General features: G+C 46.4%; 1 protein-coding gene across 2 annotated transcripts in view; it reads left to right on the plus strand.

Moving 5' to 3' along the window:
• The window catches only part of LOC129712773 (aggrecan core protein-like), a 93,188-nt gene that overhangs the window by 38,985 nt on the left and 30,914 nt on the right, over positions 1–23,289 (plus strand). For both annotated transcript variants that reach the window (XM_055661496.1, XM_055661497.1), the window contains exons 5-11: positions 1,248–1,375; positions 4,383–4,676; positions 6,902–7,486; positions 8,627–8,801; positions 13,592–13,719; positions 15,917–16,210; positions 21,413–21,772. In XM_055661496.1, the coding sequence (XP_055517471.1) occupies positions 1,248–1,375; positions 4,383–4,676; positions 6,902–7,486; positions 8,627–8,801; positions 13,592–13,719; positions 15,917–16,210; positions 21,413–21,772 (1,964 nt within the window). The remainder of the gene's footprint in view (positions 1–1,247; positions 1,376–4,382; positions 4,677–6,901; positions 7,487–8,626; positions 8,802–13,591; positions 13,720–15,916; positions 16,211–21,412; positions 21,773–23,289) is intronic.

Genomic DNA, 23,289 nt, shown 5'->3' on the forward strand with positions numbered 1-23,289 from the left:
TCAGAAAGACAATAGACAATAGACAATAGACAATAGGTGCAGGAGTAGGCCATTCGGCCCTTCGAGCCAGCACCCCCATTCAATGTGATCATGGCTGATCATCCCCAATCAGTACCCCGTTCCTGCCTTCTCCCCATACCCCCTGACTCCACTATTTTTAAGAGCCCCATCTAGCTCTCTCTTGAAAGTATTCAGAGAACTGGCCTCCACCACCCTCTGGGACAGAGAATTCCACAGACTCACCACTCTCTGTGAGAAAACGTTTTCCTCGTCTCCGTTCTAAATGGCTTACTCCCTTTTCTTAAACTGTGGCCCCTGGTTCTGGACTCCCCCAACATCGGGAACATGTTTCCTGCCTCTAGCATGTCCAAACCCTTAACAATCTTATATGTTTCAATGAGATCCACTCTCATTCTTCTAAACTCCAGAGTGTACAAGCCCAGCTGCTCCATTCTCTCACCATACGACAGTCCAGCCATCCCAGGAATTAACCTTGTAAACCTATGCTGCACTCCCTCAATAGGAAGAATGTCCTTCCTCAAATGAGGGGACCAAACATGCACACAATACTCCAAGGTGTGTTCCCACTACGGCTCTGTACAACTGCAGAAGGAAGGACCTCTTTGCTCCTCTATTTGATTCCTCTTGTTAGAGAGCCATTCGCTTTCTTCACTGCCTGCTGTACCTACATGCTTACTTTCATAGACGGATGTACAAGGATTCCCAGATCCCGTTGTACTTCCCCTTTTCCCAACCTTAATTGTATCCCACACTGGACTGATGTGGCACAAGTGCTCTGTGTGAGGTGGTGTGTTGGAAGGAACTGCAGACACTGGTTTAAACTGAAGATGGACACAAAAAGCTGGAGCAACTCAGCGGGACAGACAACATACTTTCCTCCAGAGACTCTCTGACCCGCTGAGTTACTCCAGCTTTTTTGTGTGTATCTTCTGTGTGAGGTGGCATTGGGTAGGCCCGACTGAATCACGATCGAGGGGGATCCCCCGAATGCGTGTTTGAGCGAGTCGGCGTTTACCCTGGGCGGTGGTGGTCAACCGGCTGCTGATTCCCGTCCAAATTGTGAACTTAATCCAAAATTTGAAGTACGGGGACATTGGTCTGGCCGCAGACTGTTAGTTCCTGCTTGTCCTCGTTCAACCTTTTACAGCGAGCTCCAGTATTTACAGAGAATAAACAGACAGTGGTAACAGTATCCCTGAGACATGTTTCTGCAATGCTTTTCCCAGGTATCCAATTCATGAACCGCGCGAGGGGTGCTACGGTAACTTGGACGAGTACCCAGGAGTCAGATCCTACGGCATCAGAGACACCAATGAAACCTATGACGTTTATTGCTTTGCTAAAGACTTACAAGGTAAGAACTGTGCTGTTCCCTGATGAAACCCAGACTCAGATCCTCGTTACAGGGGAGATGCATAGAAAGGCACTGCAGATGCTGGTTTCCATCGAAGATAGACACAACTTGCTGGTTGCTGCCTGACCCGCTGAGTGTAATTCCCCTGTCCCACTTAGGAGACCTAAACAGCAACATCTGGTGACCCTGCACGCCACCCAAAAAAAAATCAAGGTTGAGGTGACCTGCAACCTCCTACCACCCCCGATGCACATGTTGAAAACCTTCCTCACTATTGAGAAAACCGGCTTCGACTAGACTTGCGACTAAAAAATCATTAAAAAAAATAATTTTAAAACGGCAACCTATTTTTAGTCGAGGCCGGTTTTAATCATGATGAAAAAATAGCAGCAACCTAGATGAAGCCTCGACCACGCAGAAACCACTTTCGACCATTAGGGAGAGTGACCAAAACCTCCGGTGACCTCGTGGAAACCTTGGGTTGCTGTTTAGGTCTCCTAAGTGGGACAGGGGCTTTACTCCAGCATTTTGTGTCTATCCTCAATACAGGATACAGGGCAGGAGAGAGCACTGGATGAAATCGAACAAGGGATCACAGTTTGGAAACCTTGATTCTTGGGGAGAATGGGAAGATCAAAGGAGCGTATCAGGCCCTGGGAACTGATGTGGTTAATGGTGAACGTGACATGGTCCGGCCAACAAACTGATCGAAAGAGATCCCTTAATCCGTGTGTCACGGAGACAGAATTTGCTCTGGGTGGTGGCGGTGCTCTACTGGTTGCTACAGAGTGTAGAACTAGTACATGAGATGAGAAGAACAATCTCCTTCATCCCATTTCATCTCCAAGTTACATAGCATTGCTCCTATCAGGCAACTGAACCATCCTACCACAACCAGAGAGCAGTCCTGAACTACTTTCTACCTCATTGGTGACCCTCAAACTATCTTTGATCAGACATTACTTGCTTTACCTTGCACTAAACGTTATTCCCTTATCATGTATCTCCACACTGTGAATGGCTCGATTGTAATCGTGCATTGTCTTTCTGCTGGCTGGTTAGCACGCAACAAAAGCTTTTCACTGTACCTCGGTGCACGTGACAATAAACTAAACGGAACTAATAAGTACTTGTTGTCATCTCAGCATATGGCCTGGATAATTCTTATGGGGCTAGTTACCTCATGGAGTGATAGAGTCACGGAGCCATATTAGCATTGAAACAGGTCTTCAGTCCAAAGTCCATTCTGACCAAGATGCCCCATCTAAATTTATCCCATTTTCTTGCATTCCCGCTAAACCTTTCCTGCCGATCTATCTGACAATGAATTACACCATGTCAACCTCCCTCAAAGGAAATAAATAATTCTTAATGTCAGTTTTAAAAACCTGTCATACACATCTTTGACTGTACCCACTGGAAAATTGTGAACATCTTAAATCCCAATCTGAAGATAAAATTGAGATACTGCACTTCATTGTGGACAAGTGCCTTCTCCACTTAAACATGGTGGCACTGCCCGGTCCATGAAATTCCACTGGATGCCGTTCCACATAGTGGGTGCTGGGTATGTGGAATGAGCTGCCAGAGAAGGTAGCTGATACAGGTTATATACCAATATTTGATAGACATTTGGAGAGGTTCACGGATAGTAAAGGTTTCAAGGGAATCCAAGCTGTGACCTGGAGGCATAAATGATGAATAGGAAATAAGGATATGGGCCAAATGCAGGGAAATGGGAGGGTGGTGAATCTGGGGAATTCTTTGCCACAGAAGGCTGTGGAGGCCAAGTCAGTGGGTATTTTTAAGGCAGAGATAGGTAGATTTTTGATTAGTACAGATGTCAGAGTTTATGGGGAGAAGGCAGGAGAATGCAGTTAGGAGGGAGAGGTAGATCAGCCATGATTGAATGGCGAAGTAGACTTGAAGAGCCAAACAGCCTAATTCTGCTCCTATCACTTATGACATGACCTTCTGACTAGCGTAGATGGGGGACCTTGGTCGGCATGGACAAGTTGGGCTGAAGGACTTGTTTGCATGCTCCTTGACTCTGTGAGTAAGTGACACTAAAAAACTCAGAAAAAGACTTCAACTCCATATAAAAGTGATAATTGACTGTTTGCATACTCTTTCCACACAGATGTATCTTGAATCATGTTCGCATCCCTTAACCTGTTAGGTGTCACATCTAACCATGTACGGTCTACTCAGAGCAAGGCTGCCGTAAGAAGCAATGAAGATAACCATTGTTTCTTGCATGAATCTACCCTTCACTGACCACTACCCAGCCTCTCCCAAAACCATCATCTCAAGGCAAACCTTGCCCCTTTGCTTCTACTTATTTATCATTGTGGCCAGTCTCTGACCCTGGCTCCCCACTAACCCTACTCCCCCATCCCTTCTCCTCGATCTATGTGAACTACTGAACCATCTCATGCCCTTATGAATGTGGGTGCCATACACTTACTTATTAGTAACTTTCCAGTAACAAGGTCCTTATATATTTTTCCGGGTTAACGATTGTAGTACTAATAATGTTTTGCAATTTTAAATGAATTGATATGACTAAACGGGGCCTGTACTCGCTGGATTTTAGAAGGATGAGGGGGGCACCTCATTGAAACTTACCGAATAGTGAAAGGCCTGGATAGAGTGGGTGTGGAGAGGATGTTTCCACTAGTGGGAGTGTCTAGAACCAGAGGTCATAACATCAGAATTAAAGGACATTCCTTTAGGAAAGCGATGAGGAGAAATTCTTTAGTCAGAGGGTGGTGAATCCGTAGAATTTATTGCCACAGAAGGCTGTGGAGGCCAAGTCAATGGGTATTTTTAAGGAAGAGATAGATAGATTCAGGGGTTGTGGTGAGAATGGGGTTAGGAAGGAGAGATAGATCAGCCATGATTGAATGGCAGAGTAGGCTTGATGGGGCGAATGGTCTAATTCTGCTCCTACCACTTATGAACATGAACTTATGAACTGATCGATATTTTGTCTTTCTGTTTCCAGGCAAAGTCTTCTACATAACCACCACTGAAAGATATGCTTTCAAGGAGGCAATGGAAGCGTGCTTTGATAAAGGTGCCCAGTTAGCCACCACGGGGCAGCTATACTTGGCATGGAAGGGTGGCATGGATCAGTGCAATACTGGCTGGCTCGCGGACGGCAGTGTTAGATACCCAATATCAAACCGAAGACCCAACTGCGGTGGCAACCTTTTAGGAGTCAGGACTGTCTACCGATTCTCCAACCAAACTGGCTACCCTGATCCCAGCGATCGTCATGATGCCTACTGCTTCAGTGGTAAGCCAACGAGAGTGCCAGTGAAAACAGAAAATACTGGTCGGGCAGCATCTGTGTAATGGGGGCAGTTATCGGCATATTATACGTCTTTGTCTGTATCATGGGATGTTAATAGTGAGACTGTGGGACATCCCCAACATTCAACGGCATTCAATGGTGGCACAGCAGTAGAGTTGCTGCCTTACAGCGCCAGGGACCCGGGTTCGATCCCGACTACGGGTGATGTCTGTATGGACTTTGTACATCCTCCCCGTGACCTGCATGGGTTTTCTCCGAGATCTTCGGTTTCCTCCCACACTCCAAAGACTCAGAGGATTGTAGGTTCATTGGCTTGCTATAAATGTAAATTGTCCCTTTTTTTCCCAAAAAGGAATTGGATAATAATTTGATTTAAATGATATTTGGACAGGTTCATGGATAGGAGAGGTTTAGAGGGATATGGACCAAATGAAAGTGGGACTAGTGTAGATGGGGCATCTGGGCTGGCATGGGCAACTTGGGCTGAAGGGCCTGTTTCCATGCTGGATGACTCTATCACTAAGTCCATGAAAGAAAATTAACTGCAGAACACGAGGGTACGTGCTAACTGAACAGGATAGTTTTTACGAAGAATTGACATAGGTTTAATGCGAGAAGTAATTTAATGGGAGTAATGGTATCGATTCCATGATTCTTCAAAACTTCATTACGAGCAAGGAATTGTTGAACCCAACACGTAATAAAGCAGTAGATAAAGTAATTCACGTATTTTGTACAGGGCAGTCGATATGTGTTTTGAAGAAGATGCATGTAACAGCGACGTGTGGAACAACTTGGTGACTGATGAATGGGTCAAGCCTGATGCTTACTCAACCAAGGGTTTTGTAATGACCACCACAGCCCAAGCACTAACCACCAGCAAAAAGTGAAGGCAGGCACCAATGGAGCCAAGAGGTTCCAATCCTTCCCACAGCTCCACACAAGTTGCAACCATCACGTTTGGTCCCGTGTACATTCTCTATTATAATCCCCCCCAAAACCATTCCCATCGCAATGAGTCCAAAAGCATTGGAAATATACGTACAGTGGCACGGTGGTGCAGCGGTAGAGTTCCGCCTTACAGCGCCAGGGACCCAGGTTCGATCCTGAATACCGGTGCTGTCTGTACAGAGTTTGTACATTCTCCCCATGAATTCTGTAGGTTTTCTCCGGAATCTCCAGCTTCCTCCCGCACTCCAAAGACGTACAGATTTATAGGTTAATTGGCTTCGGAAAAATTGTAAATGTCCCTAGAGTGTGTAGGGTAGTGTTAATGTGCAAGGATCGCTGATCAGCGCGGACTCGGTGGACCCAAGAGCCTGTTTCCGCGCTGTTTCTGTAAATTAAACTAAAAGTACACTCAGTTTAAGCCTGGGTTCCTACCTCAATGGAAGATCGAACAGTCCATGGAGCAAGTCATGTTGTCCTCCGATCAGCCACTGATTGATGGAGAATTAAATTTGATGTTAGTCTATGCTTCCTATGATGTTGGTGCATCTTCCCTGAGGTTTGGCTTTAAGTTTACATTTATTATTGTCACATGTACTGAGGTACAGTGGAAAGCTTTGTTTTGGATGCTGTCCCATCAAATCAGATAATACTACACATAAATGCAATCACTCCAATTCAAGTACAATAGGGAGAATAAACAGTAAGATGCAGAGTACAGAATATAGTTCTCAGCATTATAGCACAACAGTTCCAGAGATAAATATCAATGGAGTATTCTGTGTAGGAAGGAACTGCAGATGCTGGTTTACACTGAAGATAGACACAAACTGCTGGAGTAACTCAGCAGGGCAGGTAGCATCTATGGAGAAAAGGAATGGGTGCCGTTTCAGGTCAAGACTCTTCTTCAGACTGAGAGTCAGGGGCAGCGGGAAACTAGAGGTATGAAAACCAGAGCCAGCACTGATGACCACGGAAAGGTGGAGTCCACAATGGTCCATTGTTGCATGTGGGGAGGCGATGACAAAGGGATCTATGGATGCGACCAGTGGAACTTGGCAGGATGACTAAGGTGGTGGAGGGGAGGAGAGAGAGGGAATGCAATGGTTACTTAAAATGAGAGAAATCAATATTCATACCGCTGGGTTGTACGGTGCCCAAGTGAGGTGCTGTTCCTCCATTTTGTGTGTGCAATTTCCCACCATTTGTAATGTTCTCCCCATTTATAATCTCGTCCACACACTGTCATTTCTCAACAGGCAAGTTTGGTATTGAAACATTCACGGATACTCCACTCGTCTACCCAGCTACAGAGCCGGAGGGGGCATTTACTGATGAAGGAAGTGCCTTTACCATCCAAACCATACCTGATAAGGTGGAGGTGTTCTTCACGAAGACTACTGAACAGAGAGAAGTAAGGGGAGATGTTTTCACACTTAGCCCTTTCACTCCAATATCTCTGCCATTTGCCGAGGTGACCATATCTCCAGCCCCTGAAGAAGCCGTTACTGAGGGAATGGTCCTACTCAACGTTTCAGGCCTACCAGAAGAACTAGTCAACGCCACCAAAGAGATTTCCAGCCCAGAGGTGTCCGTGAGTGTGGTCGCCGTCTCTGTGGCCATCGAAGACCTGACAGCCACAGCGGGACTGGGCGCCACGGAGGTTCCACCTCACACCCCCGCCACCATCGAAGAGCTTGTTCCCAAGGCAACGGCGGCTCCCGATGTCCTGGCAACGCGGCCTGAGGGGCTGACAGCAGCTCCACCTGCCGTGGAAACCCCAATTACGGATGAATTGGACCAGAGCGTGACTCTGTGTCCCATCCGCCCAATGGCTCCAACTGGTGAGTTCAAACCATTCACTGTGACTTTGTTGAAGTGCGGTGGTGGCAGGGTGGCGCAGTGGTAGACGTGTTTCCTTATAGCGCCAGAGACCTGGGTTCGATCCTGACCAGGGGTTCTGTCTCCACAGAGTTTGTACGTTCTCCCCGTGACCACGTGGGTTTTCTCCGAGAGCTTTGATTTCCTCCCACACTCCAAAGACCTCCATGTCTGTAGGTTAATTAGCTTGGTATAAATGTAGATTGGCCCTCGCATGTGTAGGGTAGTGTTAATGTGTGGAGATCGCTGGTCGGCGCGGACTCGGTGGGGGGAAGGGCTTGTTTCTGCGCAGTATCTCTAAACTACCAATTATACCAGATTATGTTGTTATCCTTGAAACATACAATGTTAATTATATTTTTCTGCTCTTTCTCCAACCTCTCTTATGTATTGCCTTTCTCTTAAACATAGTGATTGACTCAAATTCAGTCATTTTTTGTTCTAATACATTCTATGTGTTTTAATCTGATTTTACCATCTGTGGTCCGTGTACAGATATTGTATTCAGATCTCGTTCTCCATTGGGGCAGCACAGTGACACAGATTTTGTTTTTTATATATTAAACTGTGTTTGCAGGCCTGTTAAGCTGTTGCGAGTAAAAATGGCATTGTTCTGATGTTGGTTCTTATGACAATTAAATACTCTTGACCCTCTATTGAACATCGAGCAGGTTAGGTGGCATCTGTGGGGAGGGAAACTGTCAACATTTCTAGCTCCGATACAAGGTCATCAATGTGAAATTTTCTCTGTGTTTCATTCATCACAAATGCTGCCTGACCCGCTGAGTATTTCCAGACTCAACAATCTGGAGTAACTCAGCGGGTCAGGCAACATCTCTGGAGAAAAAGGATAGGTGACGTTTTGGGTTGGGACCCTTCTTCAGTCTAAGAGTCAAGGGAAAGAAAACAAGAGCTATAGATGGTGATATAGAGATATATAGAACAAATGAATGAGAGATATGCAAGAAAGTAATGATGATCAAGGAAAGGTGGAGCCCACAAGGGTCCATTGTTGGCTGTGCGGTAGGTGACAACGAGTTACACAGACAATGAAACTCAGCATTCGGTGTGTTGACGATGCCTGTCTCTTTGTTCCATAACAGGGGTTGTTTTCCATTACCGTGCTATTTCGAACAGGTACTCCCTCAACTTCACCGAGGCGCAGATTGCCTGTCTGGAAAACAGTGCCTATATTGCCTCTCCCGAGCAACTCCAGGCAGCCTACAAGCGAGGATACAACCAGTGTGACGCAGGGTGGCTCTCAGATCAGACCGTCAGGTAAACCCCCGACTTTCCAAACCTCTTTCCATCAAATACTGCGCAAACTAAAATTCCTGTGGACAGCGGCCATTTTAACGTTCAGGTTTACTACTGTCATGTGTATCGAGGTACAGTGAAAAGCTTCTTGTTTTGCGTGCTATACAATCAGATCAGATAAACCATACATTAGTATAATCTATTCAAACTCAAGAACAATAGGTAGAGCAAAGGGGAAGATACAGAGTTCAGAATATAGAATTGTAGAGCATCGGTTCATAATCATAATAATAATAATCGTCATTTATTAGTCAAGTATGTTTTGCAACATAAGAGGAATTTGATTTGCCATACAGTCATAACAAAAATGCCAGAAGACACACAACTACATAAGAATTGACATAAACATCCACCACAGCAGCTTCCCCACATTCCCCACTGTGATGGAAGGCATTAAAGTCTTATCTTTTTCCCTCCCGCGGTCGGGGGAGCCAAACCATCCGCAGCCGGCGATCGAGCTCCCTCATCGGGGTGGTCTAAGCTCCCGCATCGGGGCGGTCGAACTCCGGCAGCTTGGAGTATCCGAAATCGGTCCCTCACCAGGGACAGCGAGCTCCACGATGTTAAAGTCCGCAGCTCCCGCAAGTTGGAGCACCAAAGGCCGACCCCTGGCAAAGGGATCACGCGCCCCGGGACGTTAAAGTCTGCAGGTTCCGCGGTTTTGGAGCTCCGAAAGTCCCAGCAAGAGGCCGCCAGCTCCATGATGTTAGGCCGCAGTGCGGACGGATATACGTCACGGAATAAGTCGCATCTCCGACGAGGAAAGAGATAAGAAAAGTCTGACTATGGGTGCTGTGTGTAAGGAGTTTGTACATTCTCCCTGTGACCACGTGGGTTTTCTCTGAGAACTTTGTTTACCTCCCACATCCTAAAGACATACAGGTTCGTATGATAATTGGCTTGGTATATAAAACGATGTAAATTGTCCCGAGTGTGTGTAGGATAGTGTTAGTGTGCAGGGATCGCTGGTCAGTGGGCCAGAGGGCCTGTTTCCACACTGTATCTTTAAAATAAAATAAACTAAATTGTATTGTATTGTATTGTATTGAAATTTATTGTCATTGTCTCAATTAGAGACAACGAAATGAATTTCCCTTTACAGTCAGTATCATAAAAATAAATAAATAATAAATATTAAAACATATTAAAAAAATAAAATAGAATTTAAAAAAAAGCACAAACACAGAAAATCCACGACACAACACAACACAGTGGCACCAAGGTGAGGAAGGCACCATAGTCCAGCCAGCCTCCCCTCCGATCTTCCCAGATGTTCATCCGTGGTCGGGGCCTTCCGAGCACCCGCTGTCGCCGCCCCGGGTGGCCCGATGTTCAGGCCCTCACGCCGGGCTGGTGGAACGCCGACGCCAAACCCCGACGGTGAGCATCCTCCTCCTCAGCGGCCCGGACCTCCTGATCAGCCGCCTCCCGCAGCCGGAGTCCGCAGCTCCTGAGTCCACAGGCCGAGCCGGGCATTTCAGACAAAAAGTCCAATGCCCACAATGAAGAAAGTTGGAAAATTGGGACAGTACCCTGGCTCATGGAAGGACTATTCAAAATCTGATATCAAAGCGGAAGAAGCTGTTCCTGAGTCTTGTAGCGCATATTTTCAAGTTTCTGCATCATCTGCATCTTCTGCCTGATAGGAGCAGGGAGAAGAAGGAATGAAGGTCCTTCCTTTTTGCACTATGACTGCATAACCCTTAACGTCACACAAAAATATATCTATCAGAGGCTTTAGATTCAAGTTATATAGAAACATAGAAAATAGGTGCAGGAGGAGGCCATTCAGACCTTCGAGCCAGCACCGCCATTCATTGTGATCATGGCTGATCGTCCCCAATCAATAATTTGTGCCTGCCTTCTCCCCATGTCCCTTGATTCCACTAGCCCCTAGAGCTCTATATAACTCTCTCTTAAATCCATCAATGATTTGGCCTCCACTGCCCTCTGTGGCAGGGGATTCCACATATTCACAACTCTCTGGGTGAAAAAGTTTTTTCTCACCTCAGTCTTAAATGGCCTCCCCTTTATTCTAAGACTGTGACCCCTGGTTCTGGACTCGCCCAACATTGGGAACATTTTTCCTGCATCTAGCTTGTCCAGTCCTTTTATAATTTTATATTTCTATAAGGTTCCCCCTCATCCTTCTAAACTCCAGTGAATACAAGCCTAGTATTTTCAATATTTCCTCATATGACAGTCCCGCCATCCCAGGGATCAATCTTGTGGACCTACACTGCACTGCCTCAATCACAAGGATGTCCTTCCTCAAATTAGGAGACCAAAACTGTATGCAATACTCCAGATGTGGGCTTACCAGAGCCCTATACAACTGCAGAAGAACCCCTCTACTCCTTGTGTTACGAAGGCCAACATTCCATTTGCTTTCTTCATTGGCTGATATCTTGGCAACCAGATTTTGGCTCAATATTTTACTTAACTTTGAGTGTAAAGGATTTCTTGATTCTGCTTCTGGTTTGGAGGCATTGGAGAAGGTGAGGAGATTTAGCCTCCTCTCATAGAGCCCCTCAAGCATTTACTCCATGCAGCTGAGAAACTACTCTGAGGTTTCCTTACTTAGTCTAGTTTAGTATAGAGATACAGCACGGACACAGACCCATCGGCCCATCGAGCCTGTGACGACCAGCGATCCCCGCACACTAACGTTATCCTACACGCACTAGGGACAAGTTACAATTTTAACAAGCCAATTAACCTACAAACCTAGCACCTGGAGAAATCTCACCCAGGTGATGGGGAGAGCATACAAACTCCGTACAGACAGCACCCGTATTCAGGATCTAGCCTGGCTCTCTGGCGCTGTGAGGCAGCAACTCTGCCTCTGCGCCACCTGCCCTCAAAACCTAGACCATAGAACACAGAACAATATAACTCAGGAACAGGCCATTCGGCCGACAATGTCGGTGCCAAACATGACGCCAAGATGAGCAAATCTCATCTGCCAGCATGTGATCTATGTCCCTCCATTCACATATATTTCCATCCCGTGTTTTGAAAAACATCAGGAGAACTAAATATATACCTTTTTATATTTACATCCAATGTCAATGAACTGAATCAAAATAGACATAAAATGCTGGCATAACTCAGTGTGACAAGCAGCATCTCTGGAGAGAAGGAATGGGTGACGTTTTGTGAAGAGATCCTTTCTCAGAGTATCTTGTTATTGCGAAAATCATATGCTTTGGGCACTCATTGTACACAAATTGGTTGATGTGTTTTGTACATTACAAGAGTCAGTATAGTTTAGTTTAGTTTAGCTTAGTTCGGAGATACAGAGGAAACAAGCTCCTCGGCTCACCGAGTCCATGCCGACCAGCAATCCCCATACACTAGCACGATCATACACATGAAGGACAATTTATCAAAGCTAATTAACTTACAAATCTGCATGTCTTTGGGATGCAAGAGGAAACCAGAGCACCCAGAGAAAACCCACGTGGTCACGGGGAGAACATACAAACGCTGTACGGACAAGCACCTCCGGCACTGTAGGACAGCAACTCTACCGCTGCGCCAACTGAGATTGCCGCCCGTTAATTAAAAAAAAACTTCATTAAAAATACTTCATTCAAAAATATACTCGACTATAAACTGCTAAGTGATATTTTGTTGAAAAAGATGCTGAATGAATGAGGAACTATTTCTTAAATTGTGGTACTCGATCTCAAGTTGGCTCTGAATATTTTTAGCGTTCCACACCATAAATTCTGGATAATTTTGTTCCTGCCTGGAGTTTTTGCAGAGGTCTCAGAGAATATGCTAGGCCTCACCACCCTCAGCGTTTCAACAGTACCTGATAGAAGCATACAGCAGTAAACAGTGCATCAGGTGACTGACAAAGGTCTCAATTTAGACATGTGCTTTTAAAATCTCACTGAAAAACAGAGTTATGTCTATTGTTTGAATACCAGACTAGACAATGGACAATAGGTTCAGGAGGAGGCACTCGGCCCTTCGAGCCAGCACCGCCATTCAATGTGATCATAGCTGTTCATCCCCAATCAGTACCCCGTTCCTGCCTTCTCCCTATATCCCTTGACTCCGCTATCTTTAAGAGCCCTATCTAGCTCTCTCTTGATGGCATTGAATGATCTGTGAAGGTCTGTGGGAAAAGAAGAGGCCTTTCATCCCATTGTGTGCATCCCCTGACAATGGGCCTTCCCACGAGCACTAAATGCCTTCTGCCCTTCTCTAGACATTGCTGGCAAGACCACCATTCATTGCCTGTCCCCAATTGTCCTCGAGAATGAGCCTGCTTATTACATATAACATAGACCAGTGCAGCACATGAACAGGCCCTGTGGCCCACTATGTGCGTGCCAAATGACTCCTTGAGTCAATGAAGTTCCAGAATTCGGAATAGCGAGAAAAATAAAAGATTTTTGCTCTTTATAAAAATGACCAACTCTGAGAAATGAATGTAAAACAACTTCCAATAGACTGTTCCTTTGCTCCATAGATGCTGCTGCACCCGCTGAGTTTCTCCAGCATTTTTGTGTACCTTCGAACTTCCAATAGACTGGGTCTCTCCAGTCAGCTTCCTCCCTGCTGCATCTGGTGAAATAATTGATTATTGAGATTGAAAAGGTGCCCTGAAGTAAATCATCCGATCAGCCATCCCTACCGCTGAGCCTTATAACTGCTCTTAATTTTTATCTGTAGATCTATTATTGTCCAGGAGTTAACTTTGCAAGGTTTTCATCTCTCAAATATCTTCTGACTAGGTACCCCATGGTGGACCCCCGGGAGCGTTGCTTTGGAGACAAAGATGGCTTTCCCGGTGTAAGGAGCTACGGAGTTCGCAACCCTGAAGAAACTTATGATGTCTACTGTTACATTGAGGCGCTAAACGGTACAATGTGCAGATGCATCTCGGAATTGGTTGTCCCTCAAACAACCGCTCAGTCCGCCTAAACCTACCTAATCTCCCGGTTGTTCAACACTTCATCTCCCCCTCCCAATCCCGCACTCACTGTTCTGTCCTGGGCCTCCTCCATTGTCAGAGTGATGCCCAGTGCAAATTGGAGGAACAGCATCTCATATTTTGCTTGGGTAGCTTGCACCCCAGCGGTATGAACATTGACTTCTCTAACTTCAAGCAGCCCTTGCTTTCCCTCTCTCTCCATCTCTTCCTCTTTCCCAGTTCTTCCACCAGTCTTACTGTCTCCGACTACATTTTATCTCTGACCCACCCCATCCCCTGATATCAGTCTGAAGAAGGGTCTCGACCCAGAACATCACCCATTCCTTCTCTCCAGAGATGTCGCCGGTCCCACTGAGTTACTCCAGCATTTTGTGTCTGGTCAACCCTGATAAGAAACTATTTAAGAACAAACTTTGTGCACTTTTGTGTAAACCAGCATCTGCAGTTCCTGGTTTCTACAGCGAAATGCTTGTTCTGCATGCTAACTAGTCAAATCCTACTGTAGATGAGTGGACTTGATCTTATTCTGGAACAGCATGCAGAGAGCCGCCACATTCTGACACCGTCTTACAACCTGCAGCGAATGCAGATGCTGGAAAACATAAGTAACATGAATAAACATAGTAACCACTCAGCAGGCCAGGCAGCACCTGTGGAGAGGAGAATCAGAATGCCTAAAAAGTCAGGCCATTCTTCTGAACTGAAAAAATATAGAAAATAGCGCAGTTAAACTTGCAGAGAAAGAGGGGTTGTGGGGGAACAAAGGTTGGTGGTGATCAGGGGAGATGTTTCGAGTTGGGACTCTTCAATTTGAAGCAGTCAAGAGCAGTCTGAAGAAGCGAGATATCGTCAGTCCATTCCCTCCACGGTTGCTGCCTGACCCGCTGAGTTTCTCCAGCACCTTGAGTTTTGCTCAACATTACACATCTTCAGATTCTTGTGCCCCACCATGTCTATGCCTTAAGGGCCTGTCCCACTGTACGAGGTAATTCAAGAGTTCTCCCGAGTTTCCCCTGATTTGAACTCGGAGAATGTCTGTAGCGGGTCCGTAGGAGTTCGTGGATGTCACATAGCGGCTCGTAATGCTAACGGCAGGTACTCAGGAAATCCGGTTAACTCGTGACATTTTTTCAACACTGTGAAAAATGTCCACGAGTGAAAAAATATTTGTGATGAAAAAATGAGTTTATTTTTACTCGTACGAGTTCGAATCAGGGGAAAACTTGGGAGAACTCTTGTATTACCTCGTACAGTGGGACAGGCCCATTACTTGGTGCAAAGTTAAACTATCCTCATCTGCCTGCCTGTGGCCCATATGTCTCCACCCCAACATATCCATGTACCGATCTAAAATTCTCTTAAACGCCAATTTCACAGGTGCCTGCACCAGCACCCTTGGCAGTATGGTCCAGGCACCCACCACCCTCTGCTGACCAAAACCTGGCCTGCACATCTACTTGAAACTTTGCCCCTTTTACTACAAAGCTCTGCCCTCGAGTTTTTTAACGTTTCCACCTTGAGAAAAAAGTTTTGGCTGTCTATCTCACCTTATCTGTGCCTCTCATAATTATACACACATGTTCAGAGATTCAGTAAAATGTTTAAGGACACAAAGTGCTGGAGTAACTCAGTGGGCCAGGCAGCATCTCTGGACAACACGGATAGGTAATCTTTTGCCTCAGGACCCTTCCTGACCCAAAACGAAATGTCACCCACCCATGCTCTCCAGAGATGCTGCCTAACCCGCTGAGTTACTCCAGCACTTTGTGTCCTTTTCTGCACTTCCTTGCTTCTGTAGTGAAATGCTTCTTCCACATGCTATCCAGTCAAAGCCTACTTTTGATGTGTATAGATGTCCCCTTCTGGAACAGCACCCAGGTTCTGGCACCATCTTAGAACTTGCAAAACTCTGAAAAATCTTGGCCTAAGGAGAGTTGTGATTATTTATACTCCTACTTTAGGGCCCAATACGTTCCAAACAGCATTGAGGGAAAGCCCTTGATAATTTTATGCATGCTATTTGCCCAATAATGCTATATATTAAATATTCTTAGAAAGGTAGAATAAGTCTTAATGCACCAAACCCTGTTGAGTTTGCCTCACCGTTTCTGCATGCGATTTACAGGGAAGGTATTCCACGCGACGGTGGCTGATGGGTTCACATACGATGAAGCGGTTGACTACTGCGTCAGCCACAACGCTAAGATGGCCACCACGGGGCAGCTGTACGCGGCGTGGAAGCAGGGCATGGACAGGTGCCGCGCGGGCTGGATCTCGGATGGCAGCGTGAGGTACCCCATCCAAACCCCCAGGCCCTACTGCGGCAATGGGCAGGCCGGAGTCCGAACCATCTACCTGAACGTGGATCAGACTGGCTACCCCGACCCCCATTCACGCTACGACGTTTACTGCTTCAGAGGTGAGTTTGACCAAAGTGCCATTCACCTTACTCAATACAAGGAAGATGAAGACTCAAAGAGTTATAGAGTCATACAGTGTGGAAACAGGCCCTTCGGCCCAACTTGCCCACGCCGAACAACATACCCCATCTACACTACAATGAGAAAATGGTGCCTAAATTTTAGTTTTAATTTAGTTTAGAGATACGGCGCGGAAACAGGCCCTTCGGCCCACCAAGTCTGTGCTGACCAGCGGTTACCCTGTACACTAGCACTAGCCTACACACATTAAGGACAATTTACAATTTTACCAAGCCAATTAACCTACAAACCTGTACGTCTTTGGAGTGTGGGAGAAAACTAGAGCACCTGGGGAAAACCCATTCAGGTCACGGGGAGATTGTAAAACTCCGTACAGACAGCACCCGCAGTCAGGATCGAACCTGGGTCTCCGGTGCTGTAAGGCAGCAACTCTACCACTGTGCCACCACGAATCATAGACTAACACAGCGTGGAAACTGGCCCTTCAGCCCAACTTGCCCATGCCAACCAGTATGTCCCATTCGCATTAGTCCCACCTGCTTGCATCTGACCCGTAACTCTATAAGCCTGTCCTATCCATGTTTGTTTAAACATTGTGATAGGAACTGCCTCAACTCCCTTCTCTGACAGCTCGTTCCATATATACACAACAACTTTTGTGTAAAGATGTTGCCCCTCAAGTTCCTATAAATCTCTCCCCCCTAACCTGAAACCTCTGCCCTCGGGTTCTTGATTCCCCTAATCTGGGTAAAATACTATGTATTTACAATATCTATTATCTTATACTCTGCTACAAGATCACCCCTCGTGCTCCTGCGCTCCAAGGAATAAAATCCTAGACTGCTCAACCTCTCCCTATAGCTCAGGCCTTTGAGCCCTGGTAACTTCCTCATACATCTTCTCTGCATCCTTTTAACAACACATTGTAGAATTGATGCATTATGACCCCATCCAACCTCATTGAATGAAGACCCATTGCCAAGTAAATGATGCAGTACCAGTTCTTTCTCAATCAACTTCCATAAATTGCAAAGTGGCTGAGAAAAGCAATAAAATGAGAAATATTATCATCAGTTTTAGTTTTAGTTAAGTTAGTAGATACAGTGTGGAAACCGGCCCTTCGGCCCACCAAGTGCATGCTGCCCAGCGATCGGCCCACCAAGTACATGCCGACCAGCGATCCATGCACACTAACACTATCACACGCAAGGGACATTTTACAATTTTACCAAGCCAATTAGCCTACAAACATGTACGTCTTCGGAGCACCTGGGGAAAACCCACGCAGGTCACAGGGAGAACGTACAAACTCTGTACAGACAGCACCCGTGGTCAGGATTGAAGGTCGGTCTCTGGCGCTGTGAGGCAGCAACTCTATTGCTGCGCCACCGTGTCGATGTAATTCTGTCTTCAGAGTTGGAACTGAAGTACACGGCTGTGTGGTTTGCCGTACATGCAACCCACGCTTCTTGTTTACGGGGCAGTCTGCAGGCTGTTCTACATGATCCTATATCTGACCCTCAAGCCACTGCCAAGTAACAGGTGTCTGGGTCAATATAGAACAGAGAACAATACAGCACAGGGACAGGCCATTTGGCCCACAATGTCTTTGCCAAACATGATGTCAAGATTGACTAATCTCCTCGACCTGCACGTGATCCATATCCCTCCATTCCCTGCATATTCCCCATAAATAAAAGTCTCCTAAACCTCACTATTGTATCTGACTCCATCACCACTGTCTGTGTGAACAAATTGCCCTGCACATCTCTTTTCAACTTTGCCCCGCTCACCGTAAAGTGATGCCCACAAGTCTTTGGCATTTCCATCCTGAGACAAAGCATAAGATCAGAAGAAACAAGGTGCTGCCTCAAAGCAACTCTGCTGTTCAATAGGATTGTTGCTGAGGTGATCTAGGCTTCATCCCAATCAGTCAATGCTGCTCCCTGTCTCTGTTGAATGCCCAATAGTCCAAATATCCCTCCTTCACAATGACTCCACAAACGCCCAGGAACGAAGGAGAGAGTGGTAGACGGCCTGGTCCATCACAGGTACTGACCTCCCCACCATCAAAGGGGAGGTACAGGAGATGCTGCCTCAAAAAGCCAGCCAGCATCATTAAAGACCCACACCACCCTCACCACTCCTGCCGTCAGGAAGAAGGTGTGGGAGTCTGAAAAACGTAACCATTAGGTTCAAGAATAGCTTCTTCCTAAAATCCATCATTTATTTGAACACTGCTCTACACTAACCTGTGTTAGACTAAAGGGCCTGTCCCACTTTCACAACCTAATTCAAAACCTTTTTTACTCGTGGACATTTTTCATCATGTTGAAAAAACGCCCCGACCTACTTGATGCCACGAGTACCTACGACTAGCATCACGACCCACCTATGACCTCCTACGACCTCGTGACGACCATGCTGCGAGTATAAATTAAGGGCAAACTCGGCAAAGGTCGTGAATTAGGTCGTGAAATTTGGGACAGGCCCTTAACACTATGAAATCCCGCCTGAGTTACTCCAGCATTTTGTGTCTGTGAAATCCTATGGGCTGCCTTGGGTTGCTGTTCAGTTACACTCGTATAGACATAGAAACATAGAAACACAGAAAATAGGTGCAGGAGTAGGCCATTCGGCCCTTCGAGCCTGCACCGCCATTCAATATGATCATGGCTGATCATTTTCCAACTCAGTATCCTGTAACTGCCTTCTCTCCATACCCCCTGATCCCTTTTGCCAAAGGGCCACATCTAACTCCCTCTTAAATATAGCCAATGAACTGTCCTCAACTACTTTCTGTGGCAGAGTGGCTGTTAGCTTATTGATTTTTTTTGTTTCTTATATCCTATAACTTGTATTGTGTCTACAGTGTTGTTAAGTTAAAGCCAGTGAGATTATCATTGTTCTGTTGTCAGTACAGATAACAATTAAACACTCTTGATCCTTGACTCTTTGCCCTCTGATGGAAGTAACTCCTGCTTTGAATGGGCTTCCACTTGCCTTGGGACCGTGCTTCCTATTTCTACATGGCTCCCCCATGGAAACATCCTCTCAGTGTTAAGCCCCCACAGAATCTTACATGTCTCAAGGACATCAACACTTATTCTTCTGAACCCCATCAACCAATACAGTTGAGTTTAGTTTAGAGATACAGCGTTGAAACAGGCCATTAGGCCCACTGAGTCCATGCCGACCAGTTATCCGACACACACTCGGGACAATTCTACATTGATACATTTATACCAAGCCCATTAACCTACAAACCTGTATGTCTTTGGAGTGTGCGAGGAAACTGAAGATCTTGGAGAAAACCCACACAGGTCATTGGGAGAACGTACAAACTCCGTACAGACAGCATCCGTAGTCAGGATCAAACCCGGGTCTCTGGCGCTGTGAGTCAGCAACTCTACCGCTGCGCCACCATGCCTTTTATTATTCTCAATTTTAAAATCTATACAAAACAAAACTTTTCACACATTCTTTGTTACATTCAATACATTCAATGTCATACTCAGTAGTGTTAACAACTCCCTTTTTCTTTACACAAATCACCCTTGCCACTCTTGTGGCCCTGTTTCTGCATGCCTTTCCTTGTTTGAGGGGTGTCTCCACCGCACCCTGCCCCCAGTGTCCAGCAACAGAAGGACCCTAAGCTGTGGTCCTCCCCCACCGAGCCTTGGCGTTGGCTGCACCGAGCTTCAGCGCGGCCCTCAGCACGTACATCTGCCGTCTAGAGCGGGCCAGTCGGCAACATTCCCCAACGGACATCTCGCTCCGCTGGGAGGCCAACAAAGTCCAAGCCGACCAAAGAGCGTCTTTCACTGAGCCGAAGGTGTTTCCAGCAGCACGACATATGTCTCCATGTGTGTCCCTGTGAACAGCCCGTAAATCAGAGCTACACAGAACCATTCTCCACAGAGCCACAGAACCATGACAATGACCCTTGCATCATTCTCCAGGCCCTCTTCACAAATCCACACTCTGCCCAGTCTCTCCCCATTAAACATCTTCTTCATCCCAACAATCTTCGTAGCGAGCCTTGGCTGATCAATTCAATTATAGATTTAGTAGGAACCTGAGGGGTCACTTTTTCACACAAAGGGTGGCGAGTGTATGGAACAAGAGTCAAGAGTGTTTTATTGCCATATTACATAGACATAGAACATAGTAACATAGAAATTAGGTGCAGGAGTAGGCCATTCGGCCCTTCGAGCCTGCACCGCCATTCAATATGATCATGGCTGATCATCCAACTCAGTATCCCGTACCTGCCTTCTCTCCATACCCTCTGATCCCCTTAGCTACAAGGGCCACATCTAACTCCCTCTTAAATATAGCCAATTAACTGGCCTCAACTACCCTCTGTGGCAGAGAGTTCAAGAGATTCTCCACTCTCTGTGTGAAAAAAAGTTTTTCTCATCTCGGTTTTAAAGGATTTTCCCCTTATCCTTAAGCTGTGACCCCTTGTCCTAGACTTCCCTAACATCGGGAGCAATCTTCCTGCATCTAGCCTGTCCAACCCCTTAAGAATTTTGTAAGTTTCTATAAGATCCCCTCTCAATCTTCTAAAGTCTAGAGAGTATAAACCAAGTCTATCCAGTCTTTCTTCATAAGACAGTCCTGACATCCCAGGAATAAGTCTGGTGAACCTTCTCTGCACTCCCTCTATGGCAATAATGTCCTTCCTCAGATTTGGAGACAAAACTGTACGCAATACTCCAGGTGTGGTCTCACCAAGACCCTGTACAACTGCAGTAGAACCTCCCTGCTCCTATACTCAAATCCTTTTGCAATGAAAGCTAACATACCATTCGCTTTCTTTACTGCCTGCTGCACCTGCATGCCTACCTTCAATGACTGGTGTACCATGACACCCAGGTCTCGCTGCATCTCCCCCTATCCCAGTCGGCCACCATTTAGATAATATTCTGCTTTCCCGTTTTTGCCTTATTCTCAAAGGGAAAATGTGCAAACTCCACATAGACAGCACCTGAGGTCAGGGTCGAACGCTGGTCTCTGGCGCAGTGATTTAGTTGGTCGGGACTGAACCCGGGTCTTTGGCGCTGTGAGGCAGCAGTTCTACCAGCTGTGCCACCGTGCCACCCTGTTTGTCTGCGGTAATGCTTCAACTATTGATCTCCCGAATTTCTGTTGTCTTGTCCCCGTCCTTGTTTTAGAGACCGTTGTCCCTGTGGTGACGGAGGAGCCAGCGGTGGTGAAGCTGACGGTGCCTGTGATCCTGGTGGAGCAAGTCACGTGGACTCCCGAGGTTGCCAGGACCGTGCAGCCTGAGGAGGCGGAACAAGGCAGAACTGATCTCTTCATCAAGGAGACCGCTGAGCCGCCCACCGCCACCATGGGTTTGATCGAAGAGACCATAGCAACCCAGGTGGCACCGCATGTGGCGGTCTTGCCCCCTGAATCATCGACAGCACCCCAGGCTTCTGAGCCCACCACAGGAGCCATCCCAGATCTGTACATCACAACCGAAGAGGCTGGAACCGTCTTTCCATCGGCAACTCCCACAGCAGAACCCGGTGAGTTTATTGAGGGGAAGGCAGGGTGATGGTATTCATCGAGCTAGAACACCCTGTCCCACTGTACGAGTTCATTCAGAGTTCTCCCGAGTTTGCCATGATTCGAACTCGGAGATTTACCGTAATGGCCGCTCGTCGGTAATCGGGGCTCTCGTGGACATTTTCAACATGTTGAAAAACCTTCTTGAGTATTCCCGAGCTTACCGCGTTTCCCGAGTACCCACCAGTGGCGTTACGAGCCGCTAAGAGACGTCCCCGAGCTCCGATGTACCCGCTACGTTCATTCTATGTGCTTACCACGAGTTTGATTTTTTTTAAAACTCGGGAGAGCTCTTGGAATGAGCTCATACCGTGGGACAGGGCTATTACAACCAAGCACCTGGAGTATTATGTGCAGTTTTAGTCTCCAAACATGAGGAGGGACATTCTTGCTATTGAGGGAGTGCAGGGTAGATCAACGAGGTTAATTCCCGGGATGGAGGGACTGTCATATGTTGATAGATTGGAGCGGCTGGGCTTGTACCCTCTGGAGTTTAGAAGGATGAGAGGGAATCTTATTGAAACATATAAGATTACTAGTCTAAGTGGGACCCGTTGGGTCCCAGCTTCACACGGGAGGGCTGGTCCCCCAATGCAATATTCCACCTCTGCACCACTTCCAATATTGCTGACCAGTGGGGGGTGCAAGCTTTTGAAACAATAGTCTTTTTTTTTTAAAGCTTTAGAAACAATAGACTTTTTTGTAAGCTTTAGAACCAATAGACATTTTTTGCAAGCTTTAGAACCAATAGACATTTTTTGCAAGCTCTAGAACCAATAGAGAATTTTTTTGCAAGCTTTCGAACCAATAGACAATTTTTTTGCAAACTTTAGAAATAATAGATACATTCTGCAAGCATTTTAGAACCACTAAGGGCACTTAAATTTGAGTTGACATGTGTTCAGTGTTATTCACAGCTCAGAGAAATGTGACCCTCTGCCTTCCTCCATCTTGAAGAGACTGTGAGGCACACCACTTCCTGGTTTTATAGTCCCTCCCCCCTGCTGCCAGTGGGAGCAGCAGAGAGAATTGGGAATTTTGTAAAAACATTAATATCTCTGTCATTTTCCTTCGACGGGAAAAATCCTCGGCACACATGCGGCGGAGGGGGGCTCTGAGCAAGGTGGCCAAAAATGACGGCTGTAGGTGGCGCCGTTCTCTCGGAAATCGCAGCACAGATGGCCAGAACCGGTCAAGAACAGACTTTTAGTAATATACTAGACTAAGGTTTTGGACAGGCTAGGGGCAGGAAACATGTTCCCGATGTTGGGGGAATCCAGAACCAGGGGCCATAGTTTAAGAATAAATGGTAAGCCATTTAGAACAGAGATGAGGAAAAACTTTTTCACACAGAGAGTTGTGAGTGTGTGGAATTCTCTGCCTCAGAGGCCAGTGGAGGCTGGTTCTCTGGATGCTTTCAAGAGAGCATTAGATAGAGCTCTTAGGGATAGTGGAGTTAAGGGATATGGAGAGAAGG

Source organism: Leucoraja erinacea, chromosome 33, assembly GCF_028641065.1.
Source record: "Leucoraja erinacea ecotype New England chromosome 33, Leri_hhj_1, whole genome shotgun sequence".
Taxonomy (NCBI): Eukaryota; Metazoa; Chordata; class Chondrichthyes; order Rajiformes; family Rajidae; genus Leucoraja; species Leucoraja erinaceus.